The 16,594-nt window shown below is 46.4% G+C and overlaps 1 protein-coding gene across 2 annotated transcripts in view; it reads left to right on the forward strand.

The window, feature by feature from the left end:
• Positions 1-16,594, forward strand: part of DIS3L2 (DIS3 like 3'-5' exoribonuclease 2) — a 187,540-nt gene that overhangs the window by 78,914 nt on the left and 92,032 nt on the right. For both annotated transcript variants that reach the window (XM_035334655.1, XM_035334656.1), the window contains one exon: positions 1,842-2,015. In XM_035334655.1, the coding sequence (XP_035190546.1) occupies positions 1,842-2,015 (174 nt within the window). The remainder of the gene's footprint in view (positions 1-1,841; positions 2,016-16,594) is intronic.

Raw genomic sequence — 16,594 nt, forward strand, 5'->3', positions numbered from 1 at the left:
CTTGCTAAGTCTCCCAGCTCTGCATTAAAAGTTGGAAATGAAGTGGTAATTTCTCTGGTTTATTGTTACTGCTGAGAGAGAGGGAGATAAAACTGATGCCTCGTTTATTTACATTAAAATAAGGATCAGACTGAGACCAAGCCATAGAAACGGAGAATTAAGCCTAGATGCCAAATGCGCACGTATTTCTGCCATACAGTTTGTACATAAAATTGAAACAATGGAGGGAAATATCTTTTATCCTTGTTTTCATTTTTATTTTAAAGCTGGGCAATGTGAACTCTGCAATTTACCACACCACAAAGCGCACAATCCTTTTCAGCATATTACACATCGTGACAGGTTTATTACGCAGCCCTTCCCGTCGTGAAGAGAGATAGCTTTGCTCCCATAAAGAAGATGGGCTTGCTTGCGCTGCACGGATGGGGTTTGTTCTGTGGCTTTATGGCACATTTGAAGCCCTGAGAGCATCTTGCTTGTCCAAATGACAAGCACACTGTTTTGGCCCCAATTTTGGAAAGCAATTAGTGCCTGTTCTCACTCATTAAAATTAAAGCAGAAGGATCAATATCATGATTGTGTATTTTATGCAGTGGAAAAACACTTATTAGAGTGGCTGTGTTTGCACTGTGTTATTACCCCTCTCTTTTGTCATATTTTGATGGATTTGCCTTAATTTCAGTTGTAATTTTCTTGGTCCAGGAGCATTATCTCTATTGCCTGTAATGTGCCATTCACCCTAATGGAAGTATATGTAAAAAAAAAGTGTTAAAAAAAAATAAAATCATTAGCTCTGCCTACTGTAGAGCAATCTGGGGATGAGAAAAGGGAGGAGAGCCACCATGGGACAGGTTCTCCTGCGGCGCTTGTAACCAGGAAGGGAAGAAGCAGATGCCCCACTCCTTGGTAGTCCAGGTTTGCACACTGAGTGCAGAACCAAGCACTCGTCGGACACCAGAGCTCACAGGAAAATGAGTGGTGGGGTTTGCACTGGGCCAGATGGAAACTTTCTGTAAGCATCACAGAGCAGCAGCCTCATCCGCATGTGTGCAGAGTACTGCAGCAAAGGCTGTTAGCACGTGGGACAGTTTCCCTTATCCATGACTTGTTCCTAAATCATTGGCTCCTCTACGGTTGGATGGTGGTTCAGAGGGTTCTGCTTAGCTAGGAGACAAGGAACAGACTACAGAGAGCATTTAGGTCCTGAAGAGAGACTGGAAAATGGATGGAATGACAAACTGGGGGGCATGTCTGTTTGTGCAATGCTGTGTAAGAAAGGCAGCATAGGTTCTTCACTCCTCTGTCTTCACAGGGCATCTCTTTGCCAAGGCAGGGCAGTGTTTCTTTTGGGATGGAGAGCAGTGTGTGGAGCTCCCCGGCAGCTCTCTTCTGCTGAGCTGTGTGGGGTTGGGTGGGAACCTGTTCTCCATCGCAGGTGGTGGGGCTCAGTCACCTTTAAAGTGGTGAGGGCAGGAAGCAGGATCTCAAGGGAAGAAGTCTTTCCAAGGCCAGAGCTGCACTTCTCTTGTCCCTGTTGAATGTAGTTGTTTTCTAAAATTTGACACTTTTACCTCTGCGAGAACCTAGCAAAATAAAACATCTCCTTTAAAACGAGATATACAAAATAGTCCAGGGTACTGTCTGGCTAATGTTTTGCATCTCCAGCAGACGTAAGTCATGGTATGGTCTGAATTCCTGCCAAGTCCTCTGCCAAAACAAAGGGAGAAGCAAATGGGTGAAGGAGTATGTTTGAGGGCTCGGCAACCTCTCTGCAGAGATGGTAACAATGCAACAGCTGTAATTACACACTTAAAAAAGCAACCCTTCCTTTTTTTTTGCAGGCAGCTGGCCAAAAGTCTTGGTCAAGCAGGGGAGATTGAGCCGGAAACGGAAGGAATCCTGACAGAGTACGGTGTGGATTTCTCTGACTTTTCCCCCGAAGCTCTGGAATGTCTTCCCCAAAGCCTTCCCTGGTCCATCTCGCCGGGAGAGCTGGCCAAAAGAAGAGATTTAAGGTAACAACAAAAAGCCTGGTCTGTCACTCCTTTTGTTGTTGCGGCATTCTTTTGTTTTGATTTGTTCTGATTTCATCGCACTTTGGAGAGCTGCTGACTTTATTACATGTACTGTGTTATGTGGTACCTGTGCTAGCTTGGAAAAAATGGTTTTGAAACTACCTACAAACCCCCAAAATCAGTTGTTTGAAGAAGTATTTTTTGAGGGAAAGGGGCTTTTTCTCAAAAGAACTATTGAAAACTGAAAATTTGGTGTTTGGCACCTAATCTGAAAGCTTTATGTTTTTGTCTGGAATGTATTACATATTTTAGTGGTAGTTTTATAGCAGATATTTTCTGAATGCCTGGCAGATCAAATGATCTTGGACATTGTTACTTTGAAACTTAAGCACAGGTAGAGACTGTCCTGTGTTTTCCTGTCTAGTCTCAGCATTGTTCTCTGTTTTGAAGAACTGGTGTCACGGGGAGTTTGACGGCTCTTGATCAGGTTAGCAGCTGGCAGACGCAGTCCTCCTGGCAACTTCATGCTGTCCACCCACCTCACATTACCCATCCCTGCAACTTTGTGATGCTCCCGTTGGCTTTTGGGAACTGCACGGTGGTAGGCGCTCTGACACTGCTGGTGTGCTCAAACATAATCATTTGTTGTGCTTAGAGACCTCTTTGCTAGAAAAGATTTAAAGACAAAAGAAGAGTAGTTTGTTTCAAACCTTGATTTGCAGTAAAGGAAGGAAGTTGCGAGAAAGCAAAGCAATAAATGTGTTATTAAGATGATACGGTGTGTTCCACTCCCACACATGTAACTGAGTCTCCTGTCTCGGTTGGCAGCTCTCATTGTGTCATGGGTAACAGATTCAGCAGCTCAGGATAATGTTGCTTTCTTGCATGTCCTCAGGGAGAAACAGCCCCACAAGCACTGTTCCTCAAGACATTGGGTGCGGTGGTTGAAGCTCCTCTCCCTCTTAGTTCGTTATTGGCATGGGAGCTAGCAATTGGGGTGGGTAAGCTGATAAACTGCAGCCGTTTGTATCTGTACCTGGACTCCAGATGTTACTTTGGACCTCATCCTGCACTGCAGCCTGTGACCTTCCCTCTGCTTCAGCTTCACTGGAGTTCACTTGCCAAACAATGGAATAATTCAAGGGAGGACTGGGCTCCTGATTGACTAGTGGCCGCACTCAGATACCAGATCCAGACTGGAGACTTCAGCTAGCTTAAAAATAAATAAATAAATACTGAAAGCTGCAGTTCAGAAGCCACTGGAAAGTGCTTATTTTTATATTCTTGACTGCATTTCAGTAGCTTTTGCTGTTTCTTCTGACCAAGTTCTTTCAAGCAAATAAAGAGCTTGACTTGTCTCCAGTCAGACAGTCATTTTTGGAAACAAATTCCAAGTGCATTTGTTCCTTTTATTGCTGAATTATTGCACTGGGACTTATCAAGGTGATAACAGTTTCGCAGTTAAGCCATGTAAATCCCTCTCTGCCCCTTCCCAACCACAGTGCACACTACAAAGTAGATTTCCTTTTGATCCTCTCAAATATAAACATTTAACAGTCAAGATTTTTAAGACAATTATTTGAGCTTAATGTACTAATCCTTTTAATGTCAACTGCCCCACTGCTGACTGACTCGTTTGTGGTGTAAACACAAATGAAGATAACATTAGGCTTCTAGTTATGAAAAGTAAAATAGAGATGGATCTTCTTTGTTTCATCATAGAGAGAGGTTTGTCTACCCAGAAAAATTGTGTTTTATTAGTAAATGTAGCATGAACTGTAGCTGAGTGGAGTCCTGCAGTTGGAGACCTGGCCGCCTTCTCTTCTGGTCTCTCCTATGAGACCTCAAGAGACTGTTCCTGACAAATCGAAGTGCTCAGCTTTACCTTAAATATTAAATGTGTTAAATATTAGCTTTCATTTTGCTGGCAGTAAGTGCCTTGTGGTCTGCAGCATGGTACAAACGGCTGATACACGCTGGCCCAGGACAGCATCCAGAGGAAGGCAGCTGAGCTGGATGTACGTGGGAGCTGTGCCTTGCTTTCCAGGGGCGCTCACAGTGTTCAACAACACCTACCTCTGAGTGCTTTGCTCTACTTCGTGCGTGTTGATCTCCCAGGCTACTGTACAGCACTGTAAATATTCTGAGAATAAAGTATTAGATAAATTACAGTGAAGTAAAGGCTTGCCTTTCCTCCCGAAATGGTCATGTTAACACTTCTAAATAGCTCACCCTAATCCAGTTTACACGTTGTTCACCTGACTACGGTAAACATAAATTTGAGTTTGGCTTAAAATACTCTTGTCCGTAGTAAATCCTCTCTGGTTCTGTACAACAGAAATGTAAATTTTCTAACGTTATTAATTAAGCCTTTGGGATATGGAGCTGAGCAAAGTTTCAGGTTATCTGGTGTTCCCTCTTTCTGAGATAAGTTTTTGTATTTTATTTTCACCACGTGAAATGACTCTTTCCTCCTCGAAAGGCAATTTCTGTGTTCTGCTGAGCTGTGTCCTTGGTGTGGTCAGGTCTGCTTGCGAGCCAGCGTGCAGAGCACTGAGGCAGAGGTTCTGTACCAGAGGCGTTCGTGAGAGTGGTTTTAGATGAAAGCAAGGCAATGTGTTTCACTGATCTGCTGAGGCTGGGCAAGACGAGGGAAGGATATGTTGTCCATGCCATCTTGTAAATATGTTCCTTGATCTTCTGCAAGTCTTTCAGTTTTACAGGAAGCGTGTTCTTGCCATGCCGAGTCTGTTTGGATAGCAACTGTGATCTCACCTACATAGCCTGTGCAGAATTGCTTCCAGGAGATCTTTTTTTCATCATTTCTCCAGTAATGGCTCACAAAGAAAGGTTTACATAATATTTTAATATTACTTAAGGCAGAAAAGATCCAAACCTCGTGGATGGCTTTGAAACCTTTCAGCTGATTTAACTCTCTGCTCTGCCAGTTATGCTCAGTTTTGTCACGGACATCTGCTTTTACCTGGATGGTTTTATCTATTTGTGAAGTGAGGCAAGTATTTCATGGGCACTCCCAGCTTAATTGTTTGTGAGGAACACTGAACATTTCTAATGAAAGGCGCCAGGCGAATATTAGATATCTCCATTGCATTCCACAGCTGTATTGTACAGAGAGCGTGAAGTTTCATGAAGTATCAGAACAGCGTGGTTGAGGAAACTTACCTTCCAGAGACATTAGATGTGTTAATACAGATGGGACTGGACTATCTTATGATTCAGGTTGACCAGAGTTGGTATTCTTCTCATGAGAAGTTTGAGAAATGTTTGGCTTCTGCTTTTAGAGAAATGCTGGAGGATTAGTGTTAAAGGGACAAATTTTGTTGGGTGCAAAGTTTCGACCGTTTTCCCATCATTTCCAGAGTTGCAACATGTAATATTCATTTCCTTGTTTGCTTTGCTTTGCACTTAGCGTTTCAGTGGTACGGGACAAAGCACAGCCCGTGAACAGAAGAGGGTCAGTGCAAAGGAGGAAATGCAAATTTCAGAGGTGGGCGCAGCAGATGGGGGGGCTGGAGGAGGAAGCCACTTGAAGAGGTGTAGCCAGGAATCCAAGAAACCCAAAAGCTATTTCTAAGACTTGTTCCAAATGTTTCTAATTTCATTCATATCTTTTTGTTTCCTTTACTGCTTAACTGGGACAAGAAACTAAAGCCAGGAAAGTCCGATCATAGTGGGAAACAAAAACCTAAATATTGGAGAGAGAAAAAAGGCCGTTCTGTGCAAAGCAGTTCTGCCTTTTTGCATGTCTCCCATTGTTGGTGTTACTGTGGAAAATGTATAACATCACTCTTTTGGAAAGCACTAGAGCCTGTTCAAGTGGAGATGGTTTATATAGTCTAACATGGAAGAACTTGAGGATATCTATTTCTTTACCATTTGCCTAATAATAAGTGAGCCTGTTGACCTCCGCTGGACTATTACAAATGTGAAACTTGGCTCTCAAAATTGCTTGCTCTAAATTTTCCAGTTGCTTTCTCTTTTTCCATTTGATGTCATCCTGCCAACTAGTGATTTTATTATTATAAACAGGACATTGTATTCACTTTTAAGAAGAAATATGAAGCTGAAGGTAAAATTACAAACTGCAGTTTCTCAGCTGGCAAAATACAAAACAATGAGCTAAAAATACTGAGCAGAGAAAGGGTGCTGTGGCAAGAAACTCTGAAATATCTACAAGATGGATGTGGTCTGAAGAGCAGAAACTGATTGACTTCAGCTGAAAAGCTCTGAACTTTGAGATCTCATGAGAACCACTGGTGATGGGGGTCAGAAGGAACCTCTGGAGATCATCTACTCCAACCCCGGTTGCTCAGGGCTGTGTCAAGTTTGTTTCTGAGTATTTCCAGAGATGAGATTCTACAACCTCTCTGAACAACCTATTCTGGGGTTTGAGCATGTTTATGGTAAAAAGATGTTGATTTTTTTTTATTATTATCTTTCAATTGAACTTCTGTGTTTTGTGCCCGTTGCCCCACATCCTGTCGCTAGATACACTGAGAAGAATCTGGCTCTGTTGACTTAGTCATCTCTGCTCCCTCTCATCAAGTAGTTCTTGACATTGGTAAGATGTCCCCACCTGGGCTTTCTCTTCTCGAAGCTGAGCAGTCCCAGCTCTCAGCCTGTCCTGTGACGTCGCGCACTCCAATCCCTTGATCATCACTGCGGCCCTTCAGCAGACCTGCTCCAGTATTTTGATGTCTTCCTGGTACTGGTGAGCCCCGAACTGGACCCAGCCCTTCAGCTGTGGTCTCACCGGTGTCCAGTAGAGGGGAAGGATCAGAGGACTGCATTGCTTGACATGCTGCCACCACTCTTCCTAATGCAGCCCCGCAGGCTGTTGGCCTTCTTTGCCACAGGGACATGTTGTTGGCTCATGTGCAACTCGTTGCCCGCCAGGACCCCAAGTCCTTTTTTGCCAAGCTGCTTTCCAGCCAGGCAGCCCCCAGCCTGTACTGGTGTGTGGAGTTATTCCTCCCCAGGTGCAGGACTTTGCTTTTCCTTTTGAGCTTTGTGACATTCCCATCAACTCATTTCTCCATTGAGATCTCTGAATGGCAGCAAAACTCAATTCCTCCTGTGAGGAGCATGAGCTTTTTTCTTTTTTTTTTGTTTTTAGCAGCCTTCTGGCTGCTGAAAGGCCTGGAGGGCATCACGCTGGGGCTCAGCAAGGGTCCGCAGCATTGGCAGGGGGCAGTTAATGTTCACTTGCTTCCCCGCTAGTGCGGAGTTAATGAACTTTGCTTTTGCAGACAAAGAGCTCTAAAGAGTGCAACGAAGCCTTCAGCTAAAGTTTGCATCTTGATATTTCAATATGCCATGGCCCAAATTGCAACTGACCTAAAGCTATCAAAGCTATTAAAGGCTAAACTGTAATTTTGGCTGCCCATTCAGAAACGTAGCATCCTTCCTCGGGTTGACGAGGGGGGAAAAGTGCTGTGCTGTGTCTCTGTGCCCTGCTGCGGAGGGAAGCTCGGTGGTTAGCACTGTTGGTAAGGGGGAAGCTCTGGCAGTAGGGCAGTACCTGCACTGTGGCTCCGATCCTTTCTTGAGGTGTGGTGCAGCTCGTACCAGGGATTAGCTGTGCTTATAGGAAAGGGTTGACAGCGTGTTCTTTGCTGTAGTTGCCCGAGCAGGTTGTTGGCTGATAAAATGAGAGGTGCTGGTTAAATAAATAAAAATAAAAAATGGCAGCCTTGAGCTGAGCAAGGAGTTGGAGGAAAGCAATCAGCCTCTGAAACAGATGTCTTTTCAAGGCAGGTGGAATACTTTAGTTTGAAATGAGTGCAAGTCAGATAAAACACCATTAAACAGCTTGTTTCCTGGAGATTTTCCACTACAAAAAGCTAGTGTTAAGTAGAGCAAGACTTACTCAGCTATAATAGGATATGTAAAAATGCTCTGGTTTCTGATGGAAACTGAGAAATGGCTTGTTTAGCAAATGTATAAGCAACATTGCTGCAGGCCTGACTGTTACCTTGGCGTGGAGCAGAGACACAAACAGGGCCAGATTATGATCTCTGCCCTCTCGCTGGGCACTGAGCTGTTCTGTGACTGATTCAATGTTCTCTGTAGGGAGATAGAAGGCACACAAAGGATTACTCAGCAGTCTCTGAGGATGTCAGATCTAGTCCCTCTCTAACAGGGCCGAGTCCAGAAGAGTGATGATGTCCGTACCTGCTCTGGTACTTCTGCTGTCTGGGCAGCCTGGGGAACAGTGCCCTTGGAGCGGTGAGGAGAGCTAGCGTTAGCACAGGACTCACCCATTAGCTGAGTAAGTAAAACCGAACAAAACAGCGCTCCTGTCAGGGTGATGTGATTCAGCTCCCTGCTCCTGACACTCAGTTGGCTTCTTCAGGTCCTCCGCTCTGTTTTCATAACATTTTCTACTACACTATAGCTACAGCAATTGTGGTGACACTGTTTTGTGCAAAATGATGCATGGTGTTTGCTGTCAGATGCTGCTGTTACCAGCGGCTGGTGTGCAGACACACTGGCAACATCACTGGTGTTTTTCCTTACAGGAAGGCGCGTGTGGTCATTGGAAGCACAGCTTGAAGTGGAATCAGTGGTGTGCAGTTGGACAGCGTTATTGTGTTCTGATATTGCAGGCCATCAAAACCGAGCTTGCTTAGTTAAGAGTGTTTCGCTGTGGAAAACAGTAATAACTTTTGCAACTAGGTTGCTATATATATACAGTCTTGTTCCCGTCTGGCTGCCCGTTTTATGGAGGGAATAACAGGGAGATGAGGATAAAAATCTTAAATCAGTTTGGGAACGTGTCCATTTCTTACTGGATTCTACTGGATCGCAAGGTGGGCTTTAACTGCATGCAGTGAGCAGAAGAGTGCCCTATCCTGTCACGTTTATGTATGTGAGGTGGCCTGCCCAGTTCAGAGGTGCTGGATGCTGCCACTTTGCCTGATACCGCAGTGCTCTGCTGATGCTGTTCTCTTGCTACAGGTCGGATAGCACATACGTAGACAGGAGATGAAAGATCCCAGACCTGGTGTCAGCCAGTGTGTCTCTTTCAGGACAGAAGGACACTTTTGTCGTGAAAGCCCAGGAAACATTTGTTTTCTTGAAAAATAAATCATTTTTTTTCAAGGTCTGTGCTGTAAGCTGTTGAGTGAGCAATGCATTCTCTCTGACCTGTCTTCCCTGAAGGTTTTGGGTGATGGATCCTTGTTGCCAGGTTATTCTCAGATCCTCGCTCTCTACAAAGACAGAAACAAGCCTAATACAGATGGCACACCTGAAGGTTCTGTATGAGGCAGAGTTGTCCTGGAGACATCACAGCATGGTTTAGAAGTGGGGCAGTCCAGAGAAGACTAAGGTATTTTGGGAGCTGAGGGACCAACCTGAAAGGCAGGATAAACCATGCAGTGTGTATTTGCCAACACTGAAACTAGGAGTTTGTGAAAGACGTAGTTAACGGTTAAAATACGTGGACCAGAAAGAAGCGAGAGTCATTGAAGGTGGTGGAAGGACACAAAGGGGTGTTATGAGGACAAGTAGGGTAAAACAAAGAGGAAACCTTTCCTGTCCAACCTAAAATAGAATGTAGCCTACAGTGCTAAAGAAAGCACTGGAAACTCCATCGCTAAAGATGCTTAATACTATACTGGAGAAAGTCCTCGCAAATGTATTGTCACGTGTAGCCCAGCTCTGACCTATGGGGGTTGGATGACCTAATGTCTCTTCCATTTCTAGCTCGGTGCATCTATGATTAAGGTAGTTTATATAATGCAAGTGCATTTTCAATTACACTCCACCTTCTTGCGTGGGATAGTGGTGGTGCAGAGACCTCATTATATTTGTGGCTCAATTACAGCATGACTTGTAGGAAGTATTGCTGGTGCTTGGTCTCTCAGACACTCTGATCTGTTATATATATGTTGGCTTTTCAAACCATTTAGTTATGTTCCAAGACTGCAGTGCTCTTTTTTTTTTTTTTTTTTTACCTTCTTCCTCCTTACTTTGAGGCCATAAATACACAGGAGGAATAATTGATTCCGGTTCGGCAATCCCGCGAGCAGCCCTTGGTGAAAATGTAAATGTTTATTGTTGTAGAAGTACAATACATCAGGAGTCATTGTTAGCTGCTCTCTTGGACCAAGGTCTGTTTTCTGAACCAGAACAAGATGTTAGCTAAAACATAAACACAGAGAAATTAAAAAGAACAGTACAGGTTTGATGTATAAAGTTGGGCTTCCGATGCATTTTATGGTGTGCTGGAGTTTTGTGGGATTTGTATAATTAATGTTTGGCGGGGGCAGCTTTTGCTTCCAATTACCTTATAATTTCACTTCATTTTGAAATTTATGCACCATGCAAAGAGAGTTTTGTGGTGTGTCATGTATCTTTGTCAGTGTGTTGCAGGGCATTCAGAGTGCCTTCAGAGATTTGTCAGGGCAGTTCTACTGCATGCATATTTTTTAATGTATCCCTTTTAAGCATTCGTCTTGGAAGCAGCCACTCCAGGGCTTTAACTGAAATCTGCCCACATCAAGTGTGACAAATGTGGTAGACACCACACGTAATAGATGTCTTCGGGAGTGGGATGTCGAAATCTCGATGTTCAGGCACTGATTGTTCTCTGTAACTTCTCTCTGCGAAAATGTTTCATACCCATCTGAGTGATGAACATCGGTGGAACAGGTCCCATGCTAATTGGCACTTCAGAACGAACCTGCGCAGACAGCGTGGTCAAGTTGGGTTTACTTGGGATTGAGGAATGGGATTTGATTTTTGCGGTTGCCATAACAATTGGGCTGTTGTGTGAAAAAACGTTTGTAGCTTTCACTGGAGTGAGTTGACAGCTCTAGGATGCCTGTTTCCAAATTAAAACAACCGTTTCCAGCTCTGAGAAATGATGTCTGTTTAGCTTTTCCAAGATAGAGCTCAGCAGCTTCTTAGAAATGACCTGAAGAGCCTAAGGACTCTAAAAGTGCCTTTGTTGCTTAATTTTAAAAAGCCAGCTTTGAGCTGAAGTTAATAAGGGTAAACCAGGATGCGGAGCTCTCGGTCCCACCCAGCTATTGTATGCACTCACAGGGTGAAGAGAACAGGACAATCTAAAGAGTCCCTAGAAGAATGTGAATGCACTGCAAGTGTCTAGCCATGCAGTCACTCTTACTGTAAATGTCTCAGCACTGACATTCAGGTGTAAAGAAGGCTCGTGATGCCTGTACTCCAATAAACAGAACGGTGGTCATTGCCATCTCGCCTCCAGCTGCAGCAGCGTGGGTGCTGGAAATCGCGTAATGCTTCTGCGAAAGATTTCAGGAGGTGCTTCAGGGACTGTGGGCTCACAGCAAGAGCTGGGGCAGGAAGGGAGGTTGGCATTTGGTGGTCACCCAGCTGTCTGAATCTGCAGCCACGCACTGTTTGCCTGTCGGGAATTCACAGCCAGCAGGTTGCAGCCAGCAGGTTGCAGCCACCTTCTCCCTTCTAGAGGATGCTGTGGCTTCTGGTGGATTCTTTGTCTTTTGTAGTTGTGTTGGTTTTGGTGAATGACCTGTGAATGCTGGCAGGAGGCTGCCTCAGTCCACAGGTTGCCCTTGGGAGATAGTCAGGGCAGGGAGGTAAGTAAGGTGTTCAGGCACCTTAGTTCCACTTCAGCCCCTGGGTCCCCTGTTGGGAGACTTTTGGTGGTTCCTTGCTCAGCCCCTTCCTTAGGTGCTTGGGCTTGCTGTCAGAGGCCCCAGCCCTCCCTGGTTCCCAAATAGCTGGTGTCTGCTTGCTTCTTTAGGGCTCTGCCTCCTGCGAAGTCACTTCATCTGGTAAGGACAACATCTTGCCTCATTGAGGGCTTGCTGATGTCCCACCGGGTACACGCAGTTCCCTGAACTGTTTCACGGTTGTTGCCGTCTGAGTGGTGCAAATCTGGGCTCAGCATCTCTGCTGGCACGCTGCTGCCTGGGGAGGCTGTCCAGTTGTGTTAGCAGGGTTCGCACGGCTGCGCGGCGCTGCTTTGTTTGCCGTGCACAAAGCGTCGCTTTCCTGCATTAGCAGCATCGAGCTGCTTTTACACAAAATCACGCTGGTAACACCCAGACTTCACCCGACCACTGGCCATGCCAGGAACCTCGCCTCTGCTGCAGCCTGAGGCCACGGCTTACAAACGCAATGCTTCGTCTTGGAGCAAGCAGGCTTCCACTTGAGTGAAGATGGAGCACTGGCCACTGGGACTTGTGATCTCCTTGTGTTATATTTTATGGCGAGTTCCAGCTGAATTATTGAGTTTTAAATGATTTTAGCTGGCAAAAAGCTATCCTGGTGTAGTGTAGCACACCTTGCAGCACCAACTGTCTGCTGTTTTCTCTGCTGACTCTTGTGAATACCTTTGCATAGATGTACTTATTTACACACAGAAAAACAAACTGCCGTTGCAGTCCTGTGATCTGCGAACATTTTAATTACCGTGATGGTAATTCTAGCTCACTAACAGACTGTTTATCTTACCTCTACTGCTGCAATAGCCATTTATGTTAGGTTCGGTTAAAGGTAAGAAGACTAACCGCTCTGCAGATACGCTCGTCCACTTTAATTAGGCTTCCTTAAGGCGTACAAAGAGAAACGGCACCTAATTAGCTTTCCTTAAATTAGGATTGATATTCCAGCTTGCGTATGTGCACCGTCGTTACCGTCTAATGAACGGAGCGCTCTGCTCTGCACATTGTTTCCCCAGGTGGTTGATGTGCAAGGTGGCAGACGGAGCCGGCGTGCGAGCTGTGCCTTCAGCGGTGCTGAAGGGGCTTCAGAAGGGTACGGGCTGCAGGAGCAGCACGTGCGGGGCCACGGCGCTCCGTGCGAGCCGTTCCCCCAGATCTCTTGTAGGCATGGCCCGGATCCAGTGCACAAATCCTCTGGCCACCTGGAGGAGGGAAAAAAAAAAATTACTCTTCCATCAACACAAACTCCATGCCAGAGCAAGTCCACCTCTACAGGCCCACATTAAACACAGGTTTCGGACAAAGAGGCTCCCGTCAGAAGGGGAGGTTTGCACACTGAAATGTTTCTTTTCGATTAGCGCGCGGAGGCTGGGGGGTTCTTAAAAGACACACGTTAATCTCCAGCCCTTTCCATGAAGACCGGAAAATCTCTTAACTCTGTGTGCGCCTCTATCTCCCAAACCAGTTTCCTTTCACTAACCACCTTGTGTGTGTGTTGGAACGGACGGACTTGGAACATCTCATTACTTTTACAAAGTATGTTTTGACAATTTTAAATGAATAAAACAGATTTTTATTAGGTGTAATGACAATGAGAGATGGCTCCTTCGGGGCTTTTAAAGCAGGGGGAGAGAGGAATGATCGGGCTGCTTAATCCACAAGGTCACCTTGGCAGCCCTCCAGAAGCCGGCGACAGCTGCCAATTTGTATTTACCTGTGGTCAATGCAAATATGCCTGCATGCAGCCGTGATATTTGCTTGTGCTTAAGCAACGTCTTTGTTAGCAGGTGCATGAGAAGGACTGTTGCCTTGAGGTTTAGCCATACAACCCACGGCAGGTTGGTTTTGTTATTGGTTACGCTCAGAAATGTGGTCTGATCTCTCCGGGATCTTTGCGCCGCAGCCTTTGGGGTATTGTACAGCCGGCCAGCATGGCCAGTGGAGGAATTTCAGTGGCTCCTTCCTCCTCTCCGAGTGGACTTGCCGCATAGCCGGGAGCAATGTTATTTCTTCACCTGGCTGGGTTTGTCAGCCTGCCTCCAGGGTGCTCCCGGGGGACCTGGCCTTGGAGCAGGTGCCAAGGAAGGGGACAATTTGTGGGGCAGGGGGCGGCTGCGCTGCCCACCTTTCCTCCTGTCCCTTGTCACTGCCTGCTGCTGCCGTGCCCTGGGACCAGAGGTGGCTCTGAAAACGTCTGGGGATAAATGGTGACAGTGGCAGGGCTGGAGGAAAAGCAAGAGCTGACAGCTGAGCCCTGGGCCTTCCTGAGAGCTTGCCTGGAGGAGCACACGTGGGGGTGCTGCACTCGTGCCCGGCACTGCAGTCCCATCACTCGGCGGATTGTTTTCTTTCCCGCATGCCAGCCCCAGTTCCTGTAGCCATCTGAAACTTCTCCAGTAATAAAAGCTGAAAACCAGAAATATAATTCATCACACTTAATAATGCAATTACTGGTAAGCAGAATTCACTTAGAAAATTTTAGTCAGGTGTACTCCTTTGTGCCAGAATTATCTCACTGCCACGGGTTTTGAGCTCTGCTTGCAAATCAGCGTCTCATGTCCCACTGACTACCTGGCCTGCAACATTTCTGCAGGGCCCTTGTGCCAAGGAGCATCGTTCCCTGTGTTACTTGCTCAGTGACTTTCTTACCTCACCTTGCAGTCTGTGCCCAGGATAAGCTGCCCATGACAAGCTACAAGTTCAAGCCCCTCGAGCAGTTTGAAAGGAGAAGCGGATCTGAGCCTGGTGGTAAAACATACCCCAGCTGTGCTGCACGTAGAGGTGCTGCTGAGAAATGCTAGATCACTGCTTGCCTGGACCCCTCTCCAACTTCGCACCTGTGAGCTTAAATATCCCAGCTGAGAGCTGTGCCTGCACGCCAAGGGTCTGCAGGAGCCCGGCCAGCACAGCCCGAGCGGCAGCGAGCCCCGCACCAGGCGTTGCCATGTGGGGCTGGGGCCACCTCCAGCCCTGCTTTGTGTACGCTGAACGGGGGCCACCACCCACCTCTGCAGCAGCCTTCCCTGGCCAAACACATCTCGGCAAAGCAGCCCTGCTAGTTGCTACCATTGTATAAATGTGTTCGGGATTTGGCACCCGCCTTTTTATGTTCACTTCTTTCCAGGGCAGGCTGCAAATATGCGCTTTGTTGAAACCAATCTGCTAATCTTTCAACTGCCTGCAGCTACAATTCACAATGGGTGGCAGCGGCTTGCGGTTGCGGGCCCCGAACATCTGGGATCAGCTGTCTCCTCCCGTGCCACAGGAACCCGCCTTCTCTTTGAAGAAGCTCTTTAACCTTTTTCTTGGTCACTTGTCAGTGTAAATCAAGCCATTAGGTTCTGCTCGGTGCTGTTTGCTCTTTTAAATTAAGGAGCTTGAAGGGAGATTTACTCGAGATGCCTGGGGGCAGTCGTGGAGCCAGGCTGCGATGCGTGGACGCGTGCGCGCCCGCAAGCTGCTTGTGGTGGCCGTGTACCTGTGTGCACACAGCTCCCCGAGGTGCAGTACCCTGGGGAGGAGAGATCCTGAAATTCCAGCCCTAGGTGCGTTTGGGATTTTAAGGGCTCAGTATTTATGGAAGCAAGGACGCTTGCAAGCCTTTACAAATTAGTTGATTCCTGCTGCCGGATGGCTAGACACCCGCAGATCAAAGTCGCCGTGTAGTTGAAAAGATTTGCTACCTTTCAGTGTCATGATCTGTAATTTGTTTGGATGCATGTGAAGGCTCAGAAACTAACGTGCGTCGAGGGATTAAGGCGGCTTTGCTGTCCAATCTGAAAGCTAGCATATTCTAAAAGGTTTTCAAAGTCTCGGAAGGGAGTGAAGTGCTTTACTGATTTTTATGTCTTTGAAAATCTCTATTTAGTGTGCCTGGTGGAATTATATAAATACACGCTGCCAGCTGTCTGACACCAACAGATACCACCCAGAGCATTTAAGCACTGAAGTGATAGGCCTGCAAAGATAGAGCCATCGCTCTCGCTGTGCAAGCACCCATGCAAAAAGACGGAGACTTGCTAATTCCATGCGACGCTTGCTCATTTAAAGGTTCGCTATAATTTTTCCCCTCCCACCTCTGCTACCCCAGGAAGATATCAGTGGCTGTGCAGTAAGAAAAACAAGCGTGCTCTCATCAGACATCTCCAGAAGGGAGGTGCCACCGTGATCCAAGTCTTCCTGCGGCGAGAAGAAAAGCAGCTGTCTGATCTCCTCCTTGGCAGCCTCGGCCAGTACCATTGTGCTTGGGGATCTTTGACCTCGGGAGAGGCTGAATTTGTTCCAAATGTTCAGATAAAAGCAAAATAAACCAGCAAACCCATTCCTTTGCTGTACTCACCACTCTTTTGGGTCTAGTCTCACATTCCTCATATTGCTTGGGGCCAGGGGCCTGGGCAGGAAGGTGCTGTAGGGCAGCCCAGAGTGAAGGGAGGCCCTGAGCAGGAGTTTCAGAAGGGGGGTTGTATTTTTTTCCTGAGTACTCCATATTTTAGGTCTCTGTGCTTTGAACATGATGATGCCTGAGGTCAGATGCTATATTTTGCCTCGTCTCTGTGGCCATAGACCGTAACTGTCTATCGTGATACGTTCCCTGTGTCCCTGCCACCCATTGCTGGGGGACACAAATTCTGTAAACCTTCAAGGGCAAGGCGGATTGTTCCAGGTACCACCTATTGCAGCACATGTGGAGGGGTGTTCAGCTTTTCCTAGCCACCATGTTGATTTGCTAAATCTAATTAGCTAATTGGGAGCTCTTTTATTCTTTAACTTTCTTGGTGTTTCGTATTGAACCTGATTTTCCCTTTGGTGCACGATCTCCAACATCGGTGTCATAAAGTACCGCAACCCTTCAGCGTCTGCACTCAGAATGAAAGACTCACCCCT

The sequence above is a fragment of the Oxyura jamaicensis genome, chromosome 9, assembly GCF_011077185.1.
Source record: "Oxyura jamaicensis isolate SHBP4307 breed ruddy duck chromosome 9, BPBGC_Ojam_1.0, whole genome shotgun sequence".
NCBI classification, from domain to species: domain Eukaryota; kingdom Metazoa; phylum Chordata; class Aves; order Anseriformes; family Anatidae; genus Oxyura; species Oxyura jamaicensis.